Source organism: Homarus americanus, unplaced genomic scaffold (assembly GCF_018991925.1).
Source record: "Homarus americanus isolate GMGI-L3 unplaced genomic scaffold, GMGI_Hamer_2.0 scaffold56126, whole genome shotgun sequence".
NCBI lineage: Eukaryota > Metazoa > Arthropoda > Malacostraca > Decapoda > Nephropidae > Homarus > Homarus americanus.
In genome coordinates this window covers 1-22,630 of record NW_024745803.1, presented here as the reverse complement: position 1 = coordinate 22,630, position 22,630 = coordinate 1, and the positions used below count along the sequence as shown (strand labels likewise).

The window sequence follows — 22,630 nt, the reverse complement described above, 5'->3', positions numbered from 1 at the left end:
TGCTGGATTCCTGTAAGACCAGGAATATTTTGAATATAAATGTCATATATTTTGCACAAAAGATAACATATTTACTCAGAGTAAACATTACATCTAAAATTTGTATGTCTAATGCAAAATCTATGATGTTTATATTCAAAATGATCATCAAATATAAGAATTCCAGCAATGTAAATTATATTCTGACCTGGTAATTTGTATGAATTTTTATGAGCTAAAACAAATATCTTCAGTTAATAAAAAAAAATATTCTTCCTCACGGTAACAGATGGTCCGTCGGTGGGGTCCCTCCCTCCCCACCCCACCAACGTTCACCAGATTGTGGAAAACCAGAATATTTACCTTTTTAGTAATAAATAATACCTCAAACTAAAGTTAGGATAATATAATGACATTGCTGGATTCCTTGTAAGCCGAATATTTTGAATACAAATGTCATATATTTTGCACAAAAAAATAACATTTACTCAAGTAAACATTATATCTAAAATTTGTAATGTACAAAATCTATGATGTTTATATTCAAAATGATCATCATATTGTGGGAATTCCAGCAATGTAAATTATATTCTGGCGGGTAATTTGTATGAATTTTATGAGCTAAAACAGGAAGGGTGGCGGGTGGGGCGATTAAAATAGCTCTGAGCCAACATACAGCGTATAGGTAAACCGCTTTAAGTGAAAGTTCGGCTCTGGCGAGCACGCGTATACGGTAAAAGCAGCGCTAAGCGAAACGCGCTGAGGGTATACTGTATATATATATATATATATATATATATATATATATATATATATATATATATATATATATATATATATATATATATATATATATATATATATATATATATATATATATATATATATATATATATATATATATATATATATATATATATATATATATATATATATATATATATATATGATGATAACACAAGGAAAGATGTGAATTACCGTGAGGAACTTGTTGTTTTCTTCTTTTTGTGGTTATCCTTTTATATATGGTGGGTGGTGTTTGGGTTTGTGGGGTGTGGGGTTGTGTTGTGGGTGTGTGTGTGGTTTTGTTTTGGGTGGTGTTTTGTTATATATATATAGGGGGGTGTGGGGGGGGTGTTTGTGTGTGTTGGTTGTTTTTTTTTGTTTGGGGGGTTTTTTTTGTATATATATATATATATATATATATACATAAGTAAAAGCAAAAATGCATGTCAGAAACATAAAAATTTCCTAAATGCTTCTTAAATCAATATATATATATATATATATATATATATATATATATATATATATATATATATATATATATATATATATAAGTAGTTAAAATATGTTGAAATCTAAATTCCTAATCGCTCTTAAAACAATATATATATATATATATATATATATATTGTTTTAAGGGCGATTTAGGGAATTTTAGGAGTGTTTCTGACATGCATTTTTGGCTTTACTTTGTATATACTATTCTGTGAGCTGGAACCAATTACCCAATATCCCATTGAAACAATGGTTTTGGTAAACGAAATTTTCGGTTAACGAACGACCCTCTGGAACGAATTGAGTTCGTTAACCGAGGGACCACTGTATATATCAAATACAGTAATGTAAAATTACTCTCCATTGTATATAGCTTTGTAAATGTCTTGTCTCACCTGTTTGCATGTGTAAGTATTAACACTAATGACATAATCTCTCATCAGATATATGTTTACAAATTTCCGCAAACATTCCTGCCACTACCTTACTCCGAGGGATGATTGTGCTTGGACAGATGATGAGGGCGATGAGGATGTGGGACTGAAGGACAAAGGTTTGTTATTTTTGTGAAAATGCAGTTATTCACATACATTTCTTTAGTAGTACAGTAGTTTCTCTATACAGTAGTTTCTCTATACAGTAGTAGATGGATGGCCTGGAGCTACAAATCGTTCTTTAAGGCCAGTTCCAGTACAGGTACCAATTTTATTTTCAATTTTATTTGTATTTTCCATTAAATGGATAAAAAGCTTAAACATTATTTGTAGTTTAAGTTTTAGTGTTAGACCAGTACTGTACTGTACTGTACTGTACTGTACTGTACTGTACTGTATTAAGAGTAACCACCCAACAAAGGTTTTAGTGCATGGCCTGAGATGTGACATCATTAGAGGTCATCATCAATAATTTACCTGGAGGTCTGTAATTAACAAGGTGGGTAAAATTGCTTCAGTGTACTTAAAGGTCAAAATTTTGTTTCAGCAACTGTCTTACCAACATCCTGCACTACCATCATTCTTCATACCCTTCGTACATGAGTACAGTATATTAATTATTCTTATTTAAATGCTTATTTATAATGTTTAAATTAGACATTCTTACGACTAGAGGGGGGCCAGTCTGCCCACTCTGTCCGACTGGTTTCTTCGTGAACGAGTCAATCAAGGGGAATGCTGAAAAGAGTCATAATTTTGGGTAGATGAACATAACTTCCTTCATTTTTTTTTATTAATGTCCATGCACACATAATTAGTGGTATGTCCAGGGGGTGGCCTGGGGTGGCCATGGCCCCCCTGAAATCTGATTGGCCACCCCAGTGGCCCCTCCACTCAGAAGTGGTGAGATGTGTACGGTGATAAGTTATTGAACAAATTAAATAACTCAACTTCGAATGCAACGCAATAATTTTTATGAGGTCCACACTGTTTAGTTATGTCTGCCATTGATAGAAATAGAAGAAAATGGTTGCCATTCAGCTGAGTGCGGAGCCGGGAGTTTTGTTTTCATAGGCGCCGACCACGTGCAGTGAGTTTTGAGGTAAGAAATTAATATTCTCAAGTAAAGTCATTGTAATTTTTGAGTGCCTGAACACAAAATATTGCACAAAGGGGCCACTGTGAGATGGATGACAACTTAAACAAGGGAAAGTTTTTAGCAATTTTGGAAATGATTGCAAAGCATGACTCAGTGGGAGGAAAAAAATGAAGGCCAGTGGCATGAACTGTCAAACATATCACCTCACCTCCCTCCATCCCCCCCATCTTCCCAGCCAGGAAACAGACCATTGCGAATCCCTTAATTTTAGCTCTGTTGATTTATGAGTGTTTGTTTTAACATAATAATACAAAAAACAATGTTTTGTTTATTCTGGGAGATGGGCTGAGGTGTATCTGGGTAGACTGTCAGCCTTTTTAGTATTTTGTGTTTCTCTCAAGTACCAAAATAAATTATTCCATTTAAACAGCACTTCGATTTAGTGTGAATTCGGTTTAAAGCGACCTCTCTTGGAACATATCCCGTGTTATATCCACGTTCTACTGTACAGTGTAATTATAATAAACGAAAATAGAAACAATAATTCTCATTCTGCACTTAAAATGACAATAGTTACGGTACCTGTACCTAAATTGGTGATGTTCACCTGTAAAGAAGAAAAAAGTATCTGTACAGTAAATTAAATAATAAAATAAATATGCTTAGGAGGCATATTAAGGGTAAATAACAAGTGAAATATTACAGAAACACTTGAAATGCCTAGGAACGCACCAAACTCCATGAGGACCAGATGTAAACAAAGGGTATGACGAACCATGGACACTAGCGCCGGTGGGTACTAGTTTTAAAGTTGCCGGCATTTTTGCGGCTGGGTCAGGGAGCCATTCGTTTTGTAAACGTGTGTGTGTGTGTGTGTGTGTGTGTGTGTGTGTGTGTGTCAACAATACACACACAAAACCCATACAAATAAATAATAATTGGAAAAAACTCACAAATAATCAGAAACAAATTTATTAAAAATGTGACAGTCTACCGTCAAGTCTGGACTTGAGGATAGACTCACATTTTCAATAAATTTGTTAATGATTATTTGTGAGAGGATTTTCCAATTATTATTTATTTGTATGTGTTTTGTGTGTGTGTGTGTGTGTGTGTCTACACACACACACACACATACCTGTATACAATACAGGTAAAAAAGAAATAATTATCCTAAGAGCAAACAACACACATAGGGAATATACATTTCTTTGTACACAAGTAAAAATGTACCCCCCCTCGTATGCAAATGTTATTCACGGATTTGGCGATTCGCGGCCATTTTGAGAACCTAATTCCCGTGAATTTGGGGGGCCCCCCGTATACCCAGTTGTAACAACACTAATTTGTACTGTACTGTATAAATAATTTGGTTCTACAATTTTTTCAGGTGGCCGATATGAAAGTTATATGCCATGTGGGGAGATGCTGGTTGTGAGTGTCACACTTCTGACATTACCTTCTTCTAGTGAACAGGGATCACAGGACACCTCCAAGAAGAGAATACTTTACAGTGAAGAAGGGTCGCAAGATACAAGATCAGTGTTGAGCCCTACTCGCTATGACCGACAGTTATTGAAGGCATTGGACAAATCAATGGTTTTCACCAACACCATATCAGATTACTTTGAAGTTAGTCAACAATTACCAGCTGAACCAACATCATCAAAGAAAAACTCCAGTTCAAGTTCAGTGCAACCTGGTAGTATTAAACACAGGACACTGAAAAAAATGTGAGTCGGGGCACAGACCAGTCATTTTGTTGTGTCATTGGTTCACTTTATATTTAAAATATCTAAAAATTCTTTTTACTTTCATTGTGAAATGTAGACTAAAAGTCTGTCTTTGTTTCACTCTTTTGACCACCTTATGAGCTAAATAAAATTGTCTGGCTTCATCCAAACAAAACGTTAAAAGTGGCACCCCTGTAGTGAAGGGGTTAATCACTAAGTACTGTACTGTTCTACATTTGGCATGAATGGTATTTTGGTTGTCTGTAATTTTGTACAGTATTTCATATTTTCAGTCATGCAATGTTGCAAGTACAGTATATATCTTTGTTATGCAGTACATTATTTTTTCTTGATATCCAGAAGCTTTATTGTCTACAAGCTTTTGATGCGTTGATGCTGGGAGACTTCTGTGTTGATGTTGGGAGACTTCTGTGTTGATGTTGGGAGACTTCTGTGTTGATGTTGGGAAACTTCTGTGTTGTTGTTGGGAGACTTCTGTGTTGATGTTGAGAGACTTCTGTGTTGATGTTGGGAGACTTCTGTGTTGATGTTGAGAGACTTCTGTGTTGATGTTGGGAGACTTCTGTGTTGATGTTGGGAGACTTCTGTGTTGATGTTGGGAGACTTCTGTGTTGATGTTGGGAAGACTTCTGTGTTGATGTTGAGAGACTTCTGTGTTGATGTTGAAGACTTCTGTGTTGATGTTGGGGAGACTTCTGTGTTGATGTTAGAGGGAAGACTTCTGTGTTGATGTTGGGAAACTTCTGTGTTGTTGTTAGGGAGAACTTCTGTATGTTGATGTTAAGGAGCTTCTGTGTTGATGTTGGGAACTTCTGTGTTGATGTTGGGAAACTTCTGTGTTGTTGTTGGGAGACTTCTGTGTTGATGTTGAAGACTTCTGTGTTGTTGTTGGGAGACTTATGTGTTGATGTTGGGAGACTTCTGTGTTGATGTTAGAGGGAGACTTCTGTGTTGATGTTGGGAGACTTCTGTGATGTTGGAGACTTCTGTGTGTTGGGAAACTTCTGTGTTGTTGTTAGGAGACTTCTGTGTGTTGATGTTAGGAGACTTCTGTGTTGATGTTAGACTTCTGTGTTGATGTTGGGAGACTTCTGTGTTGATGTTGGGAGACTTCTAATGTTGATGTTGGGAAACTTCTGTGTTGTTGTTGGGAGACTTCTGTCTTGATGTTAGGAAGACTTCTGTGTTGATGTTGGGAGACTTCTGTGTTGTTGTTGGGAGACTGTGATGTTGAAGACTTCTGTGTTTGATGTTGGGGAGACTTCTGTGTTGATGTTAGGGGAGACTTCTGTGTTGATGTTGAAGATTCTGTGTTGATGTTGGAAGGAGACTTCTGTGTTGATGTTAAGGAGACTTCTGTGTTGATGTTAGGAAACTTCTGTGTTGTTGTTGGGAGACTTCTGTGTTGATGTTGAAGACTTCTGTGTTGATGTTGGGAGACTTCTGTGTGTTGATGTTGAAGACTTCTGTGTTGATGTTGGGAGACTTCTATTGATGTTAGGAAGCACATGTTGATGTTAGGAGACTTCTGTGTTGATGTTGGGAGACTTCTGTGTTGATGTTGGGGAGACTTCTGTGTTGATGTTGGGAGACACTGTGTGTTGATGTTGGGAGACTTCTGTGTTGATGTTAGGAAACTTCTGTGTTGTTGTTGGGAAGACTTCTGTGTTGATGTTGAGAAGACTTCTGTGTTGATGTTAGGAGACTTCTGTGGTGATGTTGGGAAACTTCTGTGTTGTTGTTGGGAGACTTCTGTGTTGATGTTGAGAGACTTCTGTGTTGTTGATGCTGGGAGACTTCTGTGTTGATGTTGGGAAGACTTCTGTGTTGATGTTGGGAGACTTCTGTGTTGATGTTGCAGAGAAACTTCTGTGTGTTGATGTTGGGAAGCTTCTGTGTTGTTGTTGAGGAGAGACTTCTGTGTTGTGTTGAGAAGACTTCTGTGTTGATGTTGGGAGACTGTGTTGATGTTGAGACTTCTGTGTTGATGTTGAAGACTTCTGTGTTGATGTTGAAGACTTCTGTGTTGATGTTGGGAACTGTGTTGATGTTGGGAAACTTCTGTGTGTTGTTGTTGGGAGACTTCTGTGTTGATGTTGCGGCTTCTGTGTTGATGTTAGGAGACCTGTGTTGATGTTAGGAAACTGTGTTGATGCTGGGAGAGACTTCTGTGATGTTGGGAGACTTCTGTGTTGATGTTGGGGAGACTTCTGTGTTGTTGCTGGGAAACTTCTGTGTTGATGTTGGGAGACTTCTGTGTTGATGTTGGGAGACTTCTGTGTTGATGTTGGGAAGACTTCTGTGTTGATGTTGGGGAGACTTCTGTGTTGATGTTAGGTGACTTCTGTGTTGATGTTGGGGAGACTTCTGTATTGTTGATGTTGGGAAACTTCTGTATTTATTTGCTGGGAAACTTCTGTGTTGATGTTGAGGAGCTTCTGTGTTGATGTTGGGAGACTTCTGTGTTGATGTTTGGAGACTTCTGTGCTGATGTTGAGAACTTCTGTGTTGTGTTAGCGAGACTTCTGTGTTGATGTTGGGAGACTTCTGTGCTGATGTTGAAGACTTCTGTATGTTGATGTTGGGCGACTTCTGTGTTGTTGTAGGGAGACTTCTGTGTTGATGTTGAGGCACCTGTGTTGATGTTGGGAGACTTCTGTGTTGATGTTGGGGCTTCTGTGCTGATGTTGAGAGACTTCTGTGTTGATGTTGAAGACTTCTGTGTTGATGTTGGGAAGACTTCTGTGCTGATGTTGAAGACTTCTGTGTTGATGTTAGGGAGATTTCTGTGCTGATGTTGAGAGGCTTGTATTTAGTGTTGGAGACACCGTGTTGTGCTGGGAGACTTCTGTGTTTATTTGCTGGGAGACTTCTCTGTGTTGATGTTGGGAAGACTTTGCATTTGTGGTAGAAGACTTCTGTGTTGATGTTAGGGAGGAGACTTCTGTGTTGATGTTGGGGAGACTTCTGTGTGTTGTTTTGGGAGACTTCTGTGTTGTTGCTGGGAAGACACTACTGTGTTGTTGCTGGGGAAGACTTCTGTGTTGATGTTAGGAGAACTTCTACATGTTGATGTTGAGAACTACCATGTGAGTGTTGGGAGACTTCTGTGCTGATGTTGGGGAAGACTTCTGTGTTGATGTTAGGAGACTTCTGTGTTGATGTTTGAGGCTTTCTGTATTTGATGTTAGAAGCTTCTGTGTTGTTGTTAGGAAGACTTCTGTGTGTTGATGTTTGGGGAACTTCTGTGTTGATGTTGGGAGACTTCTGTGTTGATGTTAGGAGACTTCTGTGTTGGTATTTAGGGGAGACTTCTGTGTTGATGTTAGAAACTTCTGTGTTGTTGTTAGAGCTTCTGTGTTTGATGTTGAGACTTCTGTATTGTGTTGGGGAGACTTCTGTATTTGATGTTAGGAAACTTCTGTGTGTTGTTGTTAAAGGAGACTTCTGTGTTGATGTTGAGAGACTTCTGTGTTGTTGCTGGGGAGACTTCTGTGTTGGAAATGTTAGAAGACTTCTGTGTTGATGTTAGGAGACTTCTGTGTGCTGATGTTGAAAGACTTCTGTGTTGATGTTGAGAAGACTTGTGTGTTGATGTTGGGGAGACTTCTGTGTGTTGATGTTGGGAGACTTCTGTGTGTTGTTGCTGGGGAGACTTCTGTGTTGATGTTTGAGACTTGTGATGTTGGGGCTGTGTGTTGATGTTGGGAGACTTCTCTGTGTGATGTTAGGGGCTTTGTGTTGATGTTGCAGGAAACTTCTGTGTTGTTGTTGAGGAAGACTTCTGTGTTGATGTTGAGAAGACTTCTGTGTTGATGTTGGGAGACTGCAGTATTTAGGAGGAACTTCTGTACTGATGTTGAAAGACTTCTGTGTTGATGTTAGGAAACTTCTGTGTTGATGTTGGGGAGAGACTTCTGTGGCGGTGATGTTAGAGGAAACTTCTGTGTTGTTGTTGGGAGACTTCTGTGTTGATGTTAGAGCACAATGGTATTTGCTGGAACTTCTGTGTTGATGTTGAGAACTTCTGTGTTGATGTTGGGAGACTTCTGTGCTGATGTTGAAAGACTTCTGTGTGTTGATGTTGAGGCATTTGATATTGGGAGACTTCTGTGTTGATGGGAGACTTCTGTGTTGTTGCTGGGAGACTTCTGTGTTGATGTTGGGAGACTCTGTGTTGATAGGCCCCGAGACCCTGTGTTGATGTTAGGGGAGCACTTCTGTGTTTGTGCTGGGAGACTTCTGTGTTGTTGCTGGGAGACTTCTGTGTGATGTTGGGAGACTTCTGTGTGTTGATGTTGAGACTTCTGTGTTGATGTTAGGGGAAGACTTCTGTGTTGATGTTGGGAGACTTCTGTGTTGTTTGGGGAGACTTCTGTGTTGTTGCTGGGAGACTTCTGTGCTATGCTGATGTTGAGACTTCTGTGTTGATGTTGGGGAGACTTCTGTGTTGTTGGGAGACTTCTGTGTGTTGTTGTTGGGAGGGCTTCTGTGTTGTTGCTGGGAGACTTCTGTGTTGTTGCTGGGAGCTTCTGTGCTGATGTTGAGACTTCTGTGTTGATGTTGGGAGACTTCTGTGCTGATGTTGAAGACTTCTGTGTTGATGTTGGGGAGACTTCTGTGTTGTTGCTGGGAGACTTCTGCAACTGTTGATGTTGAGAACTTCTGTGTTGATGTTGGGGAGACTTCTGTGCTGATGTTGGGAGACTTCTGTGCTGATGTTAGCTTCTGTGTTGATGTTGAGAGGAAGCTTGTGTGTTGATGTTGGGGGAGCTTCTGTGCTGATGTTGAGACTTCTGTGTTGATGTTAGGGAGACTTCTGTGTTGTTGTTGTTGGGAAGACTTCTGTGTTGTTGTTGCAGGAGACTTCTGTGTTGATGTTGGGGAAACTTCTATTGTTGTTGTTAGGAGACTTCTGTGTTGATGTTGAGAACTTCTGTGTTGATGTTGGGGAGCTTCTGTGCTGATGTTAGGAGACTTCTGTGCTGATGTTGCAGGAAACTGTGTTGTTAGGAGACTTCTGTGTTGATGTTGGGAAGCTTCTGTGTTGTTGTTGGGAGACTTCTGTATTTGATGTTGAGACTTCTGTGTTGATGTTGAGGAGACTTCTGTGCTGATGTTGAACTTCTATGTTGATGTTGAGAGAACTTGTGTGTTGATGTTGCAGGAGACTTCTGTGTGTTGATGTTGGGAGACTTCTGCAAACATTTGATGTTTAGAGGAAACACTACTGTATTGTTGTTGTTAAGAACTTCTGTGTTGATGTTGAGACTTCTGTGTTATTTGCTGGGAGACTTCTGTGTTGATGTTGAGACTTCTGTGTTGATGTTGGGAGACTTCTGTGCTGATGTTGAAAGACTTCTGTGTTGTTGATGTTGAGAGACTTGTGTGTGTTGATGTTGGGAGACTTCTGTGTTGATGTTGGGGGAGACGCTATTGTTGTTGCTGGGAACTTCTGTGTTGATGTTGTGAGACTTGTGTGTGTTGTTGATGTTGGAGACTTCTGTGTTGATGTTGGGAAACCTCTGTATTTGTTGTTAAGGAGACTTCTGTGTTGTTGATGTTGAGAGACTTCTGTGTTGTTGTTAGGGAGACTTATGTGTTGATGTTAGGAGACTTCTGTGTGTTGATGTTGGGGAGACTTCTGTGTTGATGTTGGGAGACTTCTGTGTTGATGTTGGGAGACTTCTGTGTTGATGTTAGGAAACTTCTGTGTTGTTGTTGGGAAGACTTCTGTGTTGATGTTGGGAGACTTCTGTGTTGATGTTGGGAGACTTCTGTGTTGATGTTAGAAGGAGACTTCTGTGTTGATGTTAGGAGACTTCTGTGTTGATGTTAGGAAGCTTCTGTGTGTATTTGTTGTTGGGGAGACTTCTGTGTTGTTGATGTTGGGAGACTTCTGTATGTTGATGTTAGGAGGCTTCTGTGTTGTTGTTGGGGAGACTTCTGTGTGTTGATGTTGAGACTACCTGTGTTGATGTTAGGGGAGACTTCTGTGTTGATGTTGGAGACTTCTGTGTTGATGTTGAAGACTTCTGTGTGTTGATGTTACTTGGGAGACTTCTGTGTTGATGTTGGGAGACTTCTGTGTTGTGTTAGAAACTTCTGTGTTGTTGTTAGAACTTCTGTGTGATGTTGAGACTTCTGTGTTGATGTTAGGGGAGACTTCTGTGTTGATGTTGAAGACTTCTGTATTGTCTTAGGAGAACTTCTGTGTTGATGTTAGGAAACTTCTGTGTGTTGATGTTGAAGACTTCTGTGTTGATGTTGGGAGACTTCTGTGTTGATGTTGGAGACTTCTGTGTTGATGTTGGGAGACTTCTGTGTTGATGTTGGGAGACTTCTGTGTTGATGTTGGGAAACTTCTGTGTTGTTGTTAGGAAGACTTCTGTGTTGATGTTGAGAGACTTCTGTGTTGATGTTGGGGAGACTTCTGTGTTGATGTTAGGGAAACTTCTGTGTTGTTATTTGTTGGGGAGACTTCTGTGTTGATGTTGAAGACTTCCTGTGGTAGTATTTGGGAAACTGCGTTGATGCTGGGGAGACTTCTGTGTTGATGTTTGGGAGACTTGTGTGTGTTGATGTTGGGGGCTTCTGTGTTGATGTTAGGGAAACTTCTGTGACATTTGTTGGGAGACTTCTGTGTGTTGATGTTGAAGACTTCTGTGTTGATGTTGGGAGACTTCTGTGTTGATGTTAGGGAGACTTCTGTGTTGATGTTGAAGACTTCTGTGTTGATGTTGAGGCTTTCTGTGTTGATGTTTGAGACTTCTGTGTTGATGTTAGGAGGAACTTCTGTGATGTTGGGAGACTTCTGTGTTGTTGTTGGGAGAAGCCTGTGTTGATGTTGGGAGACTTCTGTGTTGTTGGGAGACTTCTGTGTTGATGTTGGGGAAACTTCTGTGTTGATGCTGGGAGACTACTGTGTGTTGAGTTGAGACTTCCTGTGTGTTGATGTTGGGGAGACTTCTGTGTTGTTGCTTGAAGCTATATGCGTTGATGTTGGGAGACTTCTGTGTTGATGTTAGGGAAGACTTCTGTGTTGATGTTAGGGGAGACTTCTGTGTTGATGTTAGGAGACTTCTGTGTTGATGTTGGGTGACTTCTGTGTGTTGATGTTGGGAGACTTCTGTGTTGATGTTGGGGAAACTTCTGTGTTGTTGCTGGGAAACTTCTGTGTGTTGATGCTGGGCGACTTCTGTGTTGATGTTGCAGGAGACTTCTGTGTTGATGTTGAGAAGACTTCTGTGTTGATGTTAGAGGCTTTGCTGTGTTGATGCTGGGGAAGAGCTTCTGTGTTGTTGATGTTGGGAGACTTCTGTGTTGATGTTGGGAGACTTCTGTGTTGATGTTGGTGACTGTATTTGTTGCTGGGGAGACTTCTGTGTTGTTGATGTTGGGAAACTTCTGTGTTGTTGCTGGGAAACTTCTGTGTTGATGCTGGGGAGACTTCTGTGTTGATGTTGGGAAAACTTCTGTGTTGTTGCTGGGAAACTTCTGTGTGTGATGCTGGGCGACTTCTGTGTTGATGTTGGGAGACTTCTGTGTTGATGTGAGAGGCTTGCAGTGTTGATGTTGAGAGACTTCTGTGTGGCTGATGTTAGGGAGACTTACTGTGCTGATGTTGTTGAGACTTCTGTGTTGATGTTGGGAGACTTCTGTGTTATTTGCTGGGGAGACTTCTGTGTTGTTGCTGGGAGACTTCTGTGTTGTTGCTGGGAGACTTCTGTGTTGTGTTGATGTTGGGGAATTTCTGTGCGCTGGTGAAGACTTTTCTGTGTTGGTGTTGGGGAGACTTCTGTGTTGTTGCTTTGAGCTTCTGTGTGTTGTTGTTGCTGCAGGAGACTTCTGTGTTGATGTTAGGGGAGACTTCTGTGTTGTTGATGTTGAGAGACTTCTGTGTTGTTGTTGATGTTGGGAGACTTCTGTGTGTTGATGTTGGGGAGACTTCTGTGTTGTTGTTGCTGAGAACTGCAGCATGTTATTTGCTGGGGAGACTTCTGTGTTATTTGCTGGGAGCTTCTGTGTGTTGATGTTGGGGAGACTTCTGTGTTGATGTTGAGAGACTTCTGTGTTGATGTTAGAGCTTCTGTGCTGATGTTGGGAGACTTCTGTGCTGATGTTGAAAGAACTGTGTTGATGTTAAAGAGACTTGTGTGTTGTTGTTGTTGGGAGACTTCTGTGTGTGATGGTGGGGAGGCTTGCAATGTTGTGTTGGGAGACTTCTGTGTTGATGTTAGAGGGAGACTTCTGTTGTTGTTGGGAGACTTCTGTGCTGATGTTGAGAGACTTCTGTGTGTTGATGTTGGGGAAGACTTCTGTGTTGTTGCTGGGAAGACTTCTGTGTTGATGTTGAAGACTTCTGTGTGTTGTTGATGTTGGGAACTTCTGTGCTGATGTTGGGGAGACTTCTGTGCTGATGTTGAAAGAACTTCTGTGTTGATGTTAGAAAGGAGACTTCACCATGTTGTTGTTGGGAGACTTCTGTGTTGTTGTTGGGGAGACTTCTGTGTTGTTGTTGGGAAACTTCTGTGTTGTTGTTAGGGAACTGCATTTGTTGTTGGGAGACTTCTGTGTTGTTGCTGGGAAGACTTCTGTGTTGATGTTGAGAAGACTTCTGTGTTGATGTTGGGGAAGACTTCTGTGTTGTTGTTAGGGAAGACTTCTGTGCTGATGTTGAAGACTTCTGTGTTGATGTTGCAGGAGACTTCTGTGTTGTTGTTGGGGAAGACTTCTGTGTTGTTGTTGGGAGACTTCTGTGTGTGTTGTTGCTGGGAGACTTCTGTGTTGATGTTGAGACTTCTGTGTTGATGTTGGGAGACTTCTGTGCTGATGTTGGGAGACTTCTGTGCTGATGTTGCAGAAAAGACTTCTGTGTTGATGTTGAGAGACTTACTTGTGTGTTGATGTTGGGGAGACTTCTGTATGTTGTTGATGTTGGGAGACTTCTGTGTTGTTGCTGGGAGACTTCTGTGTTGATGTTGAGAAGACTTGTGTGTTGATGTTGGGGAGACTTCTGTGTGTTGTTGTTGGAGACTTCTGTGTTGATGTTGGGAGACTTCTGTGTTGATGTTGGGAGACTTCTGTGTTGATGTTGAGGGCTTCTGTGTTGATGTTGAGACTTCTGTGTGTTGTTGATGTTAGGGGAGACTTCTGTGTGTTGATGTTGGGGAGACTTCTGTGCTGATGTTGGAGACTTCTGTGTTGATGTTGAAGACTTGTGTGCTGATGTTGGGAGACTTCTACTGTGCTGATGTTGGGTGACTTCTGTGTTGATGTTGGGAGACTTCTGTGTTGATGTTGGGAGACTTCTGTGTTGATGTTGGGAAGACTTCTGTGTTGATGTTGGGAGCTTCTGTGTGTTGATGTTGGGGAGACTTCTGTGTTGATGTTGGGAGACTTCTGTGCTGATGTTGGGAGACTTCTGTGTTGATGTTAGGTGACTTCTGTGTTGATGTTGGGAGACTTCTGTGTGTGTTGATGTTAGGAAAACTTCTGTGTTGTTGCTGAAAGCTTCTGTATTGATGTTGAGAAGACTTCTGTGTTGATGTTGGGGAAGACTTCTGTGTTGATGTTTGGAGACTTCTGTGCTGATGTTGAGAAGACTTCTGTGTTGATGTTGAGACTTCTGTGTTGATGTTGGGAGGCTGTGCTGATGTTGAGAGACTTCTGTGTTGATGTTGGGCGACTTCTGTGTTGTTGGGAGACTTCTGTGTTGATGTTGAAGACTTCTGTCTGTTGATGTTGGGAGACTTCTGTGTTGATGTTTGGAGACTTCTGTGCTGATGTTGAGAGACTTCTGTGTATGTTGATGTTAGAGACTTCTGTGTTGATGTTAGGAGACTTCTGTGCTGATGTTGAAGACTTCTGTGTTGATGTTGGGAGATTTCTGTGTGCTGATGTTGAGAACTTCTGTGTTGATGTTGGGGAACTTCTGTGTTGTTGTTGCTGGGGAGACACTTCTGTGTTATTTGCTGGGAAGACTTCTGTGTTGATATTAGAGGAACTTCTGTGTTGATGTTGAGAGACTTCTGTGTTGATGTTGGGAGACTTCTGTGTTGATGTTAGGAGACTTCTGTGTGTTGTTGCTGGGAGACTTCTGTGTGTTGCTGGGAGACTTCTGTGTTGTTGCTGGGAGACTTCTGTGTTGATGTTGGGAAGACTTCTGTGTGTGTTGATGTTGAAGACTTCTGTGTTGATGTTGGGGAACTTCTGTGCTGATGTTGGGAGACTTCTGTGTTGATGTTGGGAACTTCTGTGTTGATGTTGGGAGACTTCTGTGTTGATGTTGGGAAACTTCTGTGTTGTTGGGAGACTTCTGTGTTGTTGATGTGGGAGGCTTCTGTGTTGATGTTGGGAGACTTCTGTGTTGATGTTAGAGGGAGACTTCTGTGTTGATGTTGTTGGGAGACTTCTGTGTTGATGTTGGGAGACTTCTGTGTTGATGTTGGGAAACTTCTGTGTTGTTGTTAAGAGGAACTTCTGTGTGATGTTGGGAGACTTCTGTGGTTGATGTTGGGGAGACTTCTGTGTTGATGTTAGGGAAACTTCTGTGTTGTTGTTGTTGGGGAGACTTCTGTGTGTTGATGTTAGAACTTCTGTGTTGTTGCTGGGAGACTTCTGTGTGATGTTGAGAGACTTCTGTGTTGATGTTGGGGAGACTTCTGTGCTGTTGAAAAGACTTCTGTGTTGATGTTGAAGACTTGTGTGTTGATGTTGGAAAGGAGACTTCTGTGTGTTGATGTTGGGAGACTTCTGTGTTGTTGCTGGGAAGACTTCTGTGTTGATGTTGAGACTTGTGTGTGTTGATGTTGGGGAGACTTCTGTGTTGATGTTGGGGAACTTCTCTGGTGATGTTGGGAGACTTCTGTGTTGATGTTGGGAAACTTCTGTGTTGTTGTTAGGAGACTTCTGTGTTGATGTTGAGAGACTTCTGTGTTGATGTTGGGAGACTTCTGTGTGCTGATGTTGGGAAGACTTCTGTGCTGATGTTGAAAAGACTTCTGTGTTGATGTTGGGGAAACTTCTGTGTTGATGTTGGGAGACTTCTGTGTATTTGATGTTGGGAAAACTTCTGTGTTGTTGTTGGGAGACTTCTGTGTTGATGTTGGGGAACTTCTGTATTTGTTGCTGGGAACTTCTGTGTTGATGTTGAGGAGCCTGTGTTGATGTTGGGAAGACTTCTGTGCTGATGTTGAAGAGCTTCTGTGTTGATGTTGAGAGACTTGTGTGTTGATGTTGGGGAACTGCTGTGTTGATGTTGGGAGACTTCTGTGGTATTTGTGCTGGGAAGACTTCTGTGTTGTTGATGTTGAGAGACTTCTGTGTTGATGTTGAGACTTCTGTGTTGATGTTGGGGAGACTTCTGTGTTGTTGCTAAGGAGACTTCTGTGTTGTTGCTGGGAGACTTCTGTGTTGATGTTAGGAGACTTCTGTGTTGATGTTGAGGCTGTGTTGATGTTAAGGAGACTTCTGTATGTTGATGTTAGGAGAACTTCTGTGTTGTTGCTGAGAGTACCTGTGTTGTTGCTGGGAGACCTGTGCTGATGGTGAGACTTCTGTGTGTTGATGTTGGGGAGACTTCTGTATTTGTTGTTGGGGAGACTTCTGTGTTGTTGTTGGGAGACTTCTGTGTTGTTGCTGGGGAACTTCTGTGTTGTTGCTGGGAGACTTCTGTGCTTTGATGTTGAGAACTACTGTGTTGATGTTGGGAACTTCTGTACTGATGTTGAACTTCTGTATTTGATGTTAGGAGACTTCTGTGTTGTTAGCAAGGAGACTTCTGTGTTGGTGTTGAGACTTCTGTGTTGATGTTGGGGAGACTTCTGTGCTGATGTTGTTGGGGAGACTTCTGTGCTGATGTTGTTGAAAGACTTCTGTGTTGATGTTGTTGAGAGGCTTGTGTGTTGATGTTGGGGAGACTTCTGCAGTATGCTGATGTTGAGACTTCTGCCAATGTTGATGTTGGGAGACTTCTGTGTGTTGTTGTTGGGAGACTTCTGTGTTGTTGTTAAGGAGACTTCTGTGTTGTTGTTGGGAGACTTCTGCTGTGTTATTGTTGTTGGGAGACTTCTGTGTGTTGATGTTGGGGAGACTTCTGTGTTGATGTTACTTGGGAGACTTCTGTGTTGTTTGATGTTGGGGAGACTTCTGTGTTGTTGTTGGGAGACTTCTGTGTTGTTGTTAGGAGACACCTGTGTTGTTGTTGTTGGGAGACTTCTGTGTGTGTTGTTGTTAGGAGACTTCTGTGTGTTGTTGTTGGGAGACTTCTGTGTTGTTGGGAGACTTCTGTATTTGTTGTTAGAAGGGGAGACTTCTGTGTTGTTGTTGGGAGACTTCTGTATTTGTTGTTGGGGAACTTCTGTGTTGTTGGGAGACTTCTGTATTTGTTGTTGTTGTTGGGAGGCTTTTATGTGTTGATGTTAGGAGACTTCTGTGTTTGATGTTAAGGAGACTTCTGTGTTGATGTTAGGAGAGACTTCTGTGTATTGTTGTTGTTGGGAGACTTCTGTGTGTTGATGTTGGGGAGACTTCTGTGTTGATGTTAGGAGACTTCTGCAATACACTGATGTTGGGAGACTACTGTGCTGATGTTGAAGACTTCTGTGTTGATGTTAGGAGACTTCTGTGTTGATGTTGGGGAGGCTTCTACCTGTGTTGATGTTGGGAGACTTCTGTGTGTTTGATGTTGGGAGACTTCTGTGCTGATGTTGGGGCACCTGTGCTGATGTTGAGGAGCTTCTGTGTTGTTGCAGGAGACTTCTGTGTTGATGTTGGGAACTTCTGTGTTGATGTTGAGGAGGACTTCTGTGTTGTTGTTGGGAGACTTCTGTGTTGTTGATGTTGAGACTTCTGTGTTGATGTTGGGAGACTTCTGTGCTGATGTTGGAGGCTTTACCAATGCTGATGTTGAAACTTCTGTATTTGTTGTTGGGAGAGACTTCTGTGTGTGTGTGTTGATGTTGGAAACTTCTGTGTGTTGTTGTTGGGAGACTTCTGTGTGTTGATGTTGAGACTTCTGTGTGTTGATGTTAGGGAAACTTCTGTGTGTTGATGTTGGGAAACTTCTGTGTTGTTGTTAGGAGACTTCTGTGTTGATGTTGGGAGACTTCTGTGTTGTTGTTTAGGAGACTTCTGTGTTGATGTTGAACTTCTGTGTTGTTGTTGTTAGGAGACTTCTGTGTTGATGTTAGGAAACTTCTGTGGCTGTTGGGAGACTTCTGTGTTGATGTTGGGGAGACTTCTGTGTGTGTTGATGTTAGGAGACTTCTGTGTTGTTGTTGGGGAGACTTCTGTGTGTGATGTTGAGGAGCTTCTGTGTGTTGATGTTAGGAGACTTCTGTGCTTTGATGTTAGGAAGACTTCTGTGCTGATGTTAGGAAACTTCTGTGTTGTTGTTAGGGGAGACTTCTGTATGTTGATGTTAGGGGAAACTCTGTGTTGTTGTTGGGAGACTTCTGTGTGTTGATGAAGACTTCTGTGTTGAGGAGACTTCTGTGCTGATGTTGAAAAGACTTCTGTGTTTGATGTTGAAGAAGACTTGTGTGTTGATGTTGCAGGAGACTTCTGTGATGTTGATGTTGGGAGACTTCTGTGTTGATGTTGAGGAAGCTTCTGTGTTGTTGTTGGGAGACTTCTGTGTTGATGTTGAGAAGACTTCTGTGTTATTTGTAGAGACTTCTGTGTGTTGATGTTGAAGACTTCTGTGTTGATGTTGGGAGACTTCTGTGCTGATGTTGAAAGACTTCTGTGTGTTGATGTTGAGAACTTGTGTGTGTTGATGTTAGGGGCTTCTGTGTGTTGATGTTGGGAGACTTCTGTGTTGTTGCTGGGAAGACTTCTGTGTTGATGTTGAAGACTTGTGTGTTGTTGATGTTGGGAGACTTCTGCTGTGTGTTGATGTTGAAACTTCTGTGTGTTGTTGTTGTTAGAGGGAGACTTCTGTGTGTGTTGATGTTGAAGACTTCTGTGTTGTTGTTGGGAAGACTTATGTGTGATGTTGGGAACTTCTGTGTTGATGTTGGGAGACTTCTGTGTTGATGTTGGGAGAACTTCTGCTGTGTTGATGTTAGGGGAGACTTCTGTGTTGATGTTGGGAAACACCTGTGTTGTTGTTGGGAAGACTTCTGTGTTGATGTTGGGAGACTTCTGTGTTGTTGATGTTGGGAGACTTCTGTATTTGATGTTAGGAGACTTCTGTGTTGATGTTGGGAGACTTCTGTGTTGATGTTGGGAGAGACTTCTGTGTTGATGTTAGGAAACTTCTGTGTTGTTGTTGGGAGACTTCTGTGTGTTGATGTTGGGAGACTTCTGTGTTGATGTTGGGAGACTTCTGTGTTGTTGGGGAGACTTCTGTGTGTTGATGTTGAGGAACTTCTGTGTTGATGTTGGGAGACTTCTGTGTTGATGTTGGGAGACTTCTGTGTGTTGTTGATGTTGAACTTCTGTGTTGATGTTGGGAGACTTCTGTGTTGATGTTGGGAAGACTTCTGTGTTGATGTTGGGAAACTTCTGTGTTGTTGTTGGGGAGACTTCTGTGTTGATGTTGAAGACTTCTGTGTTGATGTTGGGAGACTGCTGTGTTGATGTTGAAGACTTCTGTGTGTTGATGTTGGGAGACTTCTGTGTTGATGTTGGAAAACTTCTGTGTTGATGTTGGGAGACTTCTGTGTTGTTGATGTTGGGGAGACTTCTGTGTTGATGTTGGGAGACTTCTGTGTGTTGTTGATGTTAGGAGACTTCTGTGTTGTGTTGGGGAGACTTCTGTGTGTTGATGTTGGGGAAACTGTATTTGTTGTTGGGGAGACTTCTGTGTGATGTTGAGACTTCTGTGTTGATGTTGGGAGGAACTTCTGTGTTGTTGATGTTGGGGAGAAACTTCTGTGTTGTTATTTGTTGTTAGGAACTTCTGCAATGATGATGTTGAGACTTCTGTGTTGATGTTGGGAAACTTCTCGCGTTGATGCTGGGGAAGACTTCTGTGTTGATGTTGGGAGACTTGTGTGTGTTGATGTTGGGAGGAGACTTCTGTGTTGATGTTGGGAAACTTCTGTGTTGTTGTTGGGAGACTTCTGTGTTGATGTTGAAGACTTCTGTGTTGATGTTGGGAAGACTTCTGTGTGTTGATGTTAGGAGACTTCTGTGTTGATGTTGAGAAGACTTCTGTGTTGATGTTGAGACTTCTGTGTTGATGTTGAGAACTTCTGTGTTGATGTTGGGAGACTTCTGTGTTGATGTTGGGGAAACTTCTGTGTTGTTGTTGGGAGACTTCTGTGTTGATGTTGGGAGACTTCTGTGTTGATGTTGGGAGACTTCTGCTGTGTTGATGTTGGGAAACTTCTGTGTTGTGCTGGGAGACTTCTGTGTTGATGTTGGAGACTTCTGTGTTGATGTTGGGAGACTTCTGTGTTATTTGCTGGGGAAACTTCTGTGTTGATGTTGGGAGACTTCTGTGTTGATGTTGGGAAGACTTCTGTGTTGTTGATGTTGGGAGACTTCTGTGGTGTTGATGTTGGGGAGACTTCTGTGTTGATGTTGGGTGACTTCTGTGTTGATGTTGGGAAGACTTCTGTGTTGATGTTGAGGAAACTTCTGCTGTGTTGTTGCTGGGGAAACTTCTGTGTTGATGCTGGGCGACACTTCTGTGTTGATGTTGGGGAGACTTCTGTGTGTTGATGTTGAAGACTTCTGTGTTGTTGTTAAGGAAACTTCTGTGATGCTTGCTGGAGCGACTTCTGTGTTGTGTTGGGAGACTTCTGTGTTGATGTTAGGAGACTTCTGTGTTGATGTTGGGTAACTTCTGTGTATTTATTTGCTGGGAGACTTCTGTGTGTATTGTTGATGTTGGGAAACTTCTGTGTTGTTGCTAGGAAACTTCTGTGTGGCAATGGTGATGCTGGCTGACTTCTGTGTTGATGTTGGGAGACTTCTGTGTTGATGTTGAGAGACTTCTGTGTTGATGTTGGGAGACTTCTGTGTTGATGTTTGGAGACTTCTGTGCTGATGTTGAGAGACTTCTGTGTTGATGTTGAGAGACTTCTGTGTTGATGTTGGGAGACTTCTGTGCTGATGTTGAGAGACTTCTGTGTTGATGTTGGGAGACTTCTGTGTTGTTGCTGGGAGACTTCTGTGTTGTTGCTGGGAGACTTCTGTGTTGTTGCTGGGAATTTCTGTGTTGATGTTGGGAGATTTCTGTGCTGATGTTGAGACTTCTGTGTTCATGTTGGGGAAGACTTCTGTGTGTTGTTGCTGGGAGACTTCTGTGTTGTTGCTGGGAGACTTCTGTGTTGATGTTAGGGGAGACTTCTGTGTTGATGTTGAGAAGACTTCTGTGTTGATGTTGGGGAGACTTCTGTGTTGATGTTGAGGAGACACTTCTGTGTTGTTGCTGGGGAACTTCTGTGTGTTGTTGCTGGGGAGACTTCTGTGTTGTTGCTGGGAAGACTTCTGTGTTGATGTTGGGGAACTTCTGTGTTGATGTTGAGAGACTTCTGTGTTGATGTTGGGAGACTTCTGTGCTGATGTTGGGAGACTTCTGTGCTGATGTTGAAAGACTTCTGTGTTGATGTTGAGACTTGTGTGTGTTGATGTTGGGAGACTTCTGTGCTGATGTTGAGAGACTTCTGTGTTGATGTTGGGAGACTTCTGTGTTGTTGTTGGGAGACTTCTGTGTTGTTGTTGGGAGACTTCTGTGTTGATGTTGAGACTTCTGTGTTGATGTTGGGAGACTTCTGTGTGTAGTTGCTGGGAGACTTCTGTGTTGATGTTGAGAAGACTTCTGTGTATTTTGATGTTGGGAAGACTTCTGTGCTGATGTTGAGGAGACTTCTGTGCTGATGTTGAGAAAGACTTCTGTGTTGATGTTGAGGAGACTTCTGTGTTGTTGTTGGGAGGCTTTGTATTTGTTGTTGGGAGACTTCTGTGTTGTTGTTGGGAGACTTCTGTGTGTTGTTGTTGGGAGACTTCTGTGTTGTGTTGGGAGACTTCTGTGTTGTTGCTGGAGACTTCTGTGTTGATGTTGAGACTTCTGTGTTGATGTTGGGAGACTGTTGTTGTTGGGAGACTTCTGTGCTGATGTTGAAGACTTCTGTGTGTTGATGTTAGAACTTCATTTGTTGGGAGACTTCTGTGTATTTGTTGTTGGGAGACTTCTGTGTTGCTGGGAGACTTCTGTGTTGTTGATGTTGAGACTTCTGTGTTGTTGATGTTGGGGAGAGACTTCTGTGCTGATGTTGGGAGACTTGCTGATGTTGAAAGACTTCTACATGTGTTGATGTTGAAGACGTGTGTGATGTTGGGAGACTTCTGTGTGGTGATGTTGAGGAGACTTCTGTGTTGTTGCTGGGAGACTTCTGTGTTGGTGTTGAGAGACTTGTGTGTTGATGTTGGGAGACTTCTGTGTTGCATTTGTTGGAGACTTCTGTGTTGATGTTGGGAGACTTCTGTGTTGATCATTGGGGAGACTTCTGTGTTGATGTTGAGAGACTTCTGTGTTGATGTTGAGACTTCTGTGTTTGATGTTGGGAGAACTTCTGTATTTGATGTTAGAGAACTTCTGTGCTGATGTTAGGGAGCTTCTGTGTTGTTGAAGACTTGTGTGCTGATGTTTAGGGAGACTTCTGTGCTGATGTTGGGTGACTTCTGTGTTGATGTTGGGAGACTTCTGTGTTGATGTTGGGAGACTTCTGTATTTGATGTTAGAGCTTTGTGGTGATGTTGGGAGACTTCTGTGTTGGTGATGTTGGGGTGAGACTTCTGTGTTGATGTTGGGAGACTTCTGTGCTGATGTTGGGGAGACTTCTGTGTTGATGTTGGGGAACTTGTGTGCTGATGTTGGGAGACTTCTGTGCTGATGTTGGTGACTTCTGTGTTGATGTTGGGAAGACTTCTGTGTTGATGTTGGGGAGACTTCTGTGTTGATGTTGGAGACTTCTGTGTTGATGTTGGGGAGACTTCTGTGTTGATGTTAGAGACTTCTGTGTGGTACGTGTTGGAGGCTACGTGGCGTGTTGAAGACACTCTTCTGTGTTGTCAGGGAACTGCTGTGTTGATGTTGGGAGACACTCTTCTGTGTTGATGTTGAG

The 22,630-nt window shown here is 41.9% G+C and overlaps 2 protein-coding genes across 2 annotated transcripts; one reads left to right on the top strand and one right to left on the bottom strand.

Moving 5' to 3' along the window:
* Positions 1-1,703: 1,703 nt before the first annotated feature.
* LOC121878809 lies at positions 1,704-4,638 on the top strand (the record flags this gene model as incomplete). Its single annotated transcript, XM_042385229.1, is given in 2 exon segments — positions 1,704-1,813; positions 4,184-4,638. Coding segments are annotated over 2 exon segments (457 nt in total), but the record flags the coding sequence as incomplete, so codon positions are not given.
* A 3,636-nt stretch (positions 4,639-8,274) lies between these two features.
* LOC121878808 (uncharacterized serine-rich protein C215.13-like) lies at positions 8,275-21,851 on the bottom strand (the record flags this gene model as incomplete). The annotated part of the gene is made up of 6 exons (XM_042385227.1): positions 8,275-8,373; positions 14,055-14,495; positions 16,898-16,953; positions 17,112-17,199; positions 20,875-20,970; positions 21,738-21,851. Coding segments are annotated over 6 exons (894 nt in total), but the record flags the coding sequence as incomplete, so codon positions are not given.
* Positions 21,852-22,630: the final 779 nt, after the last annotated feature.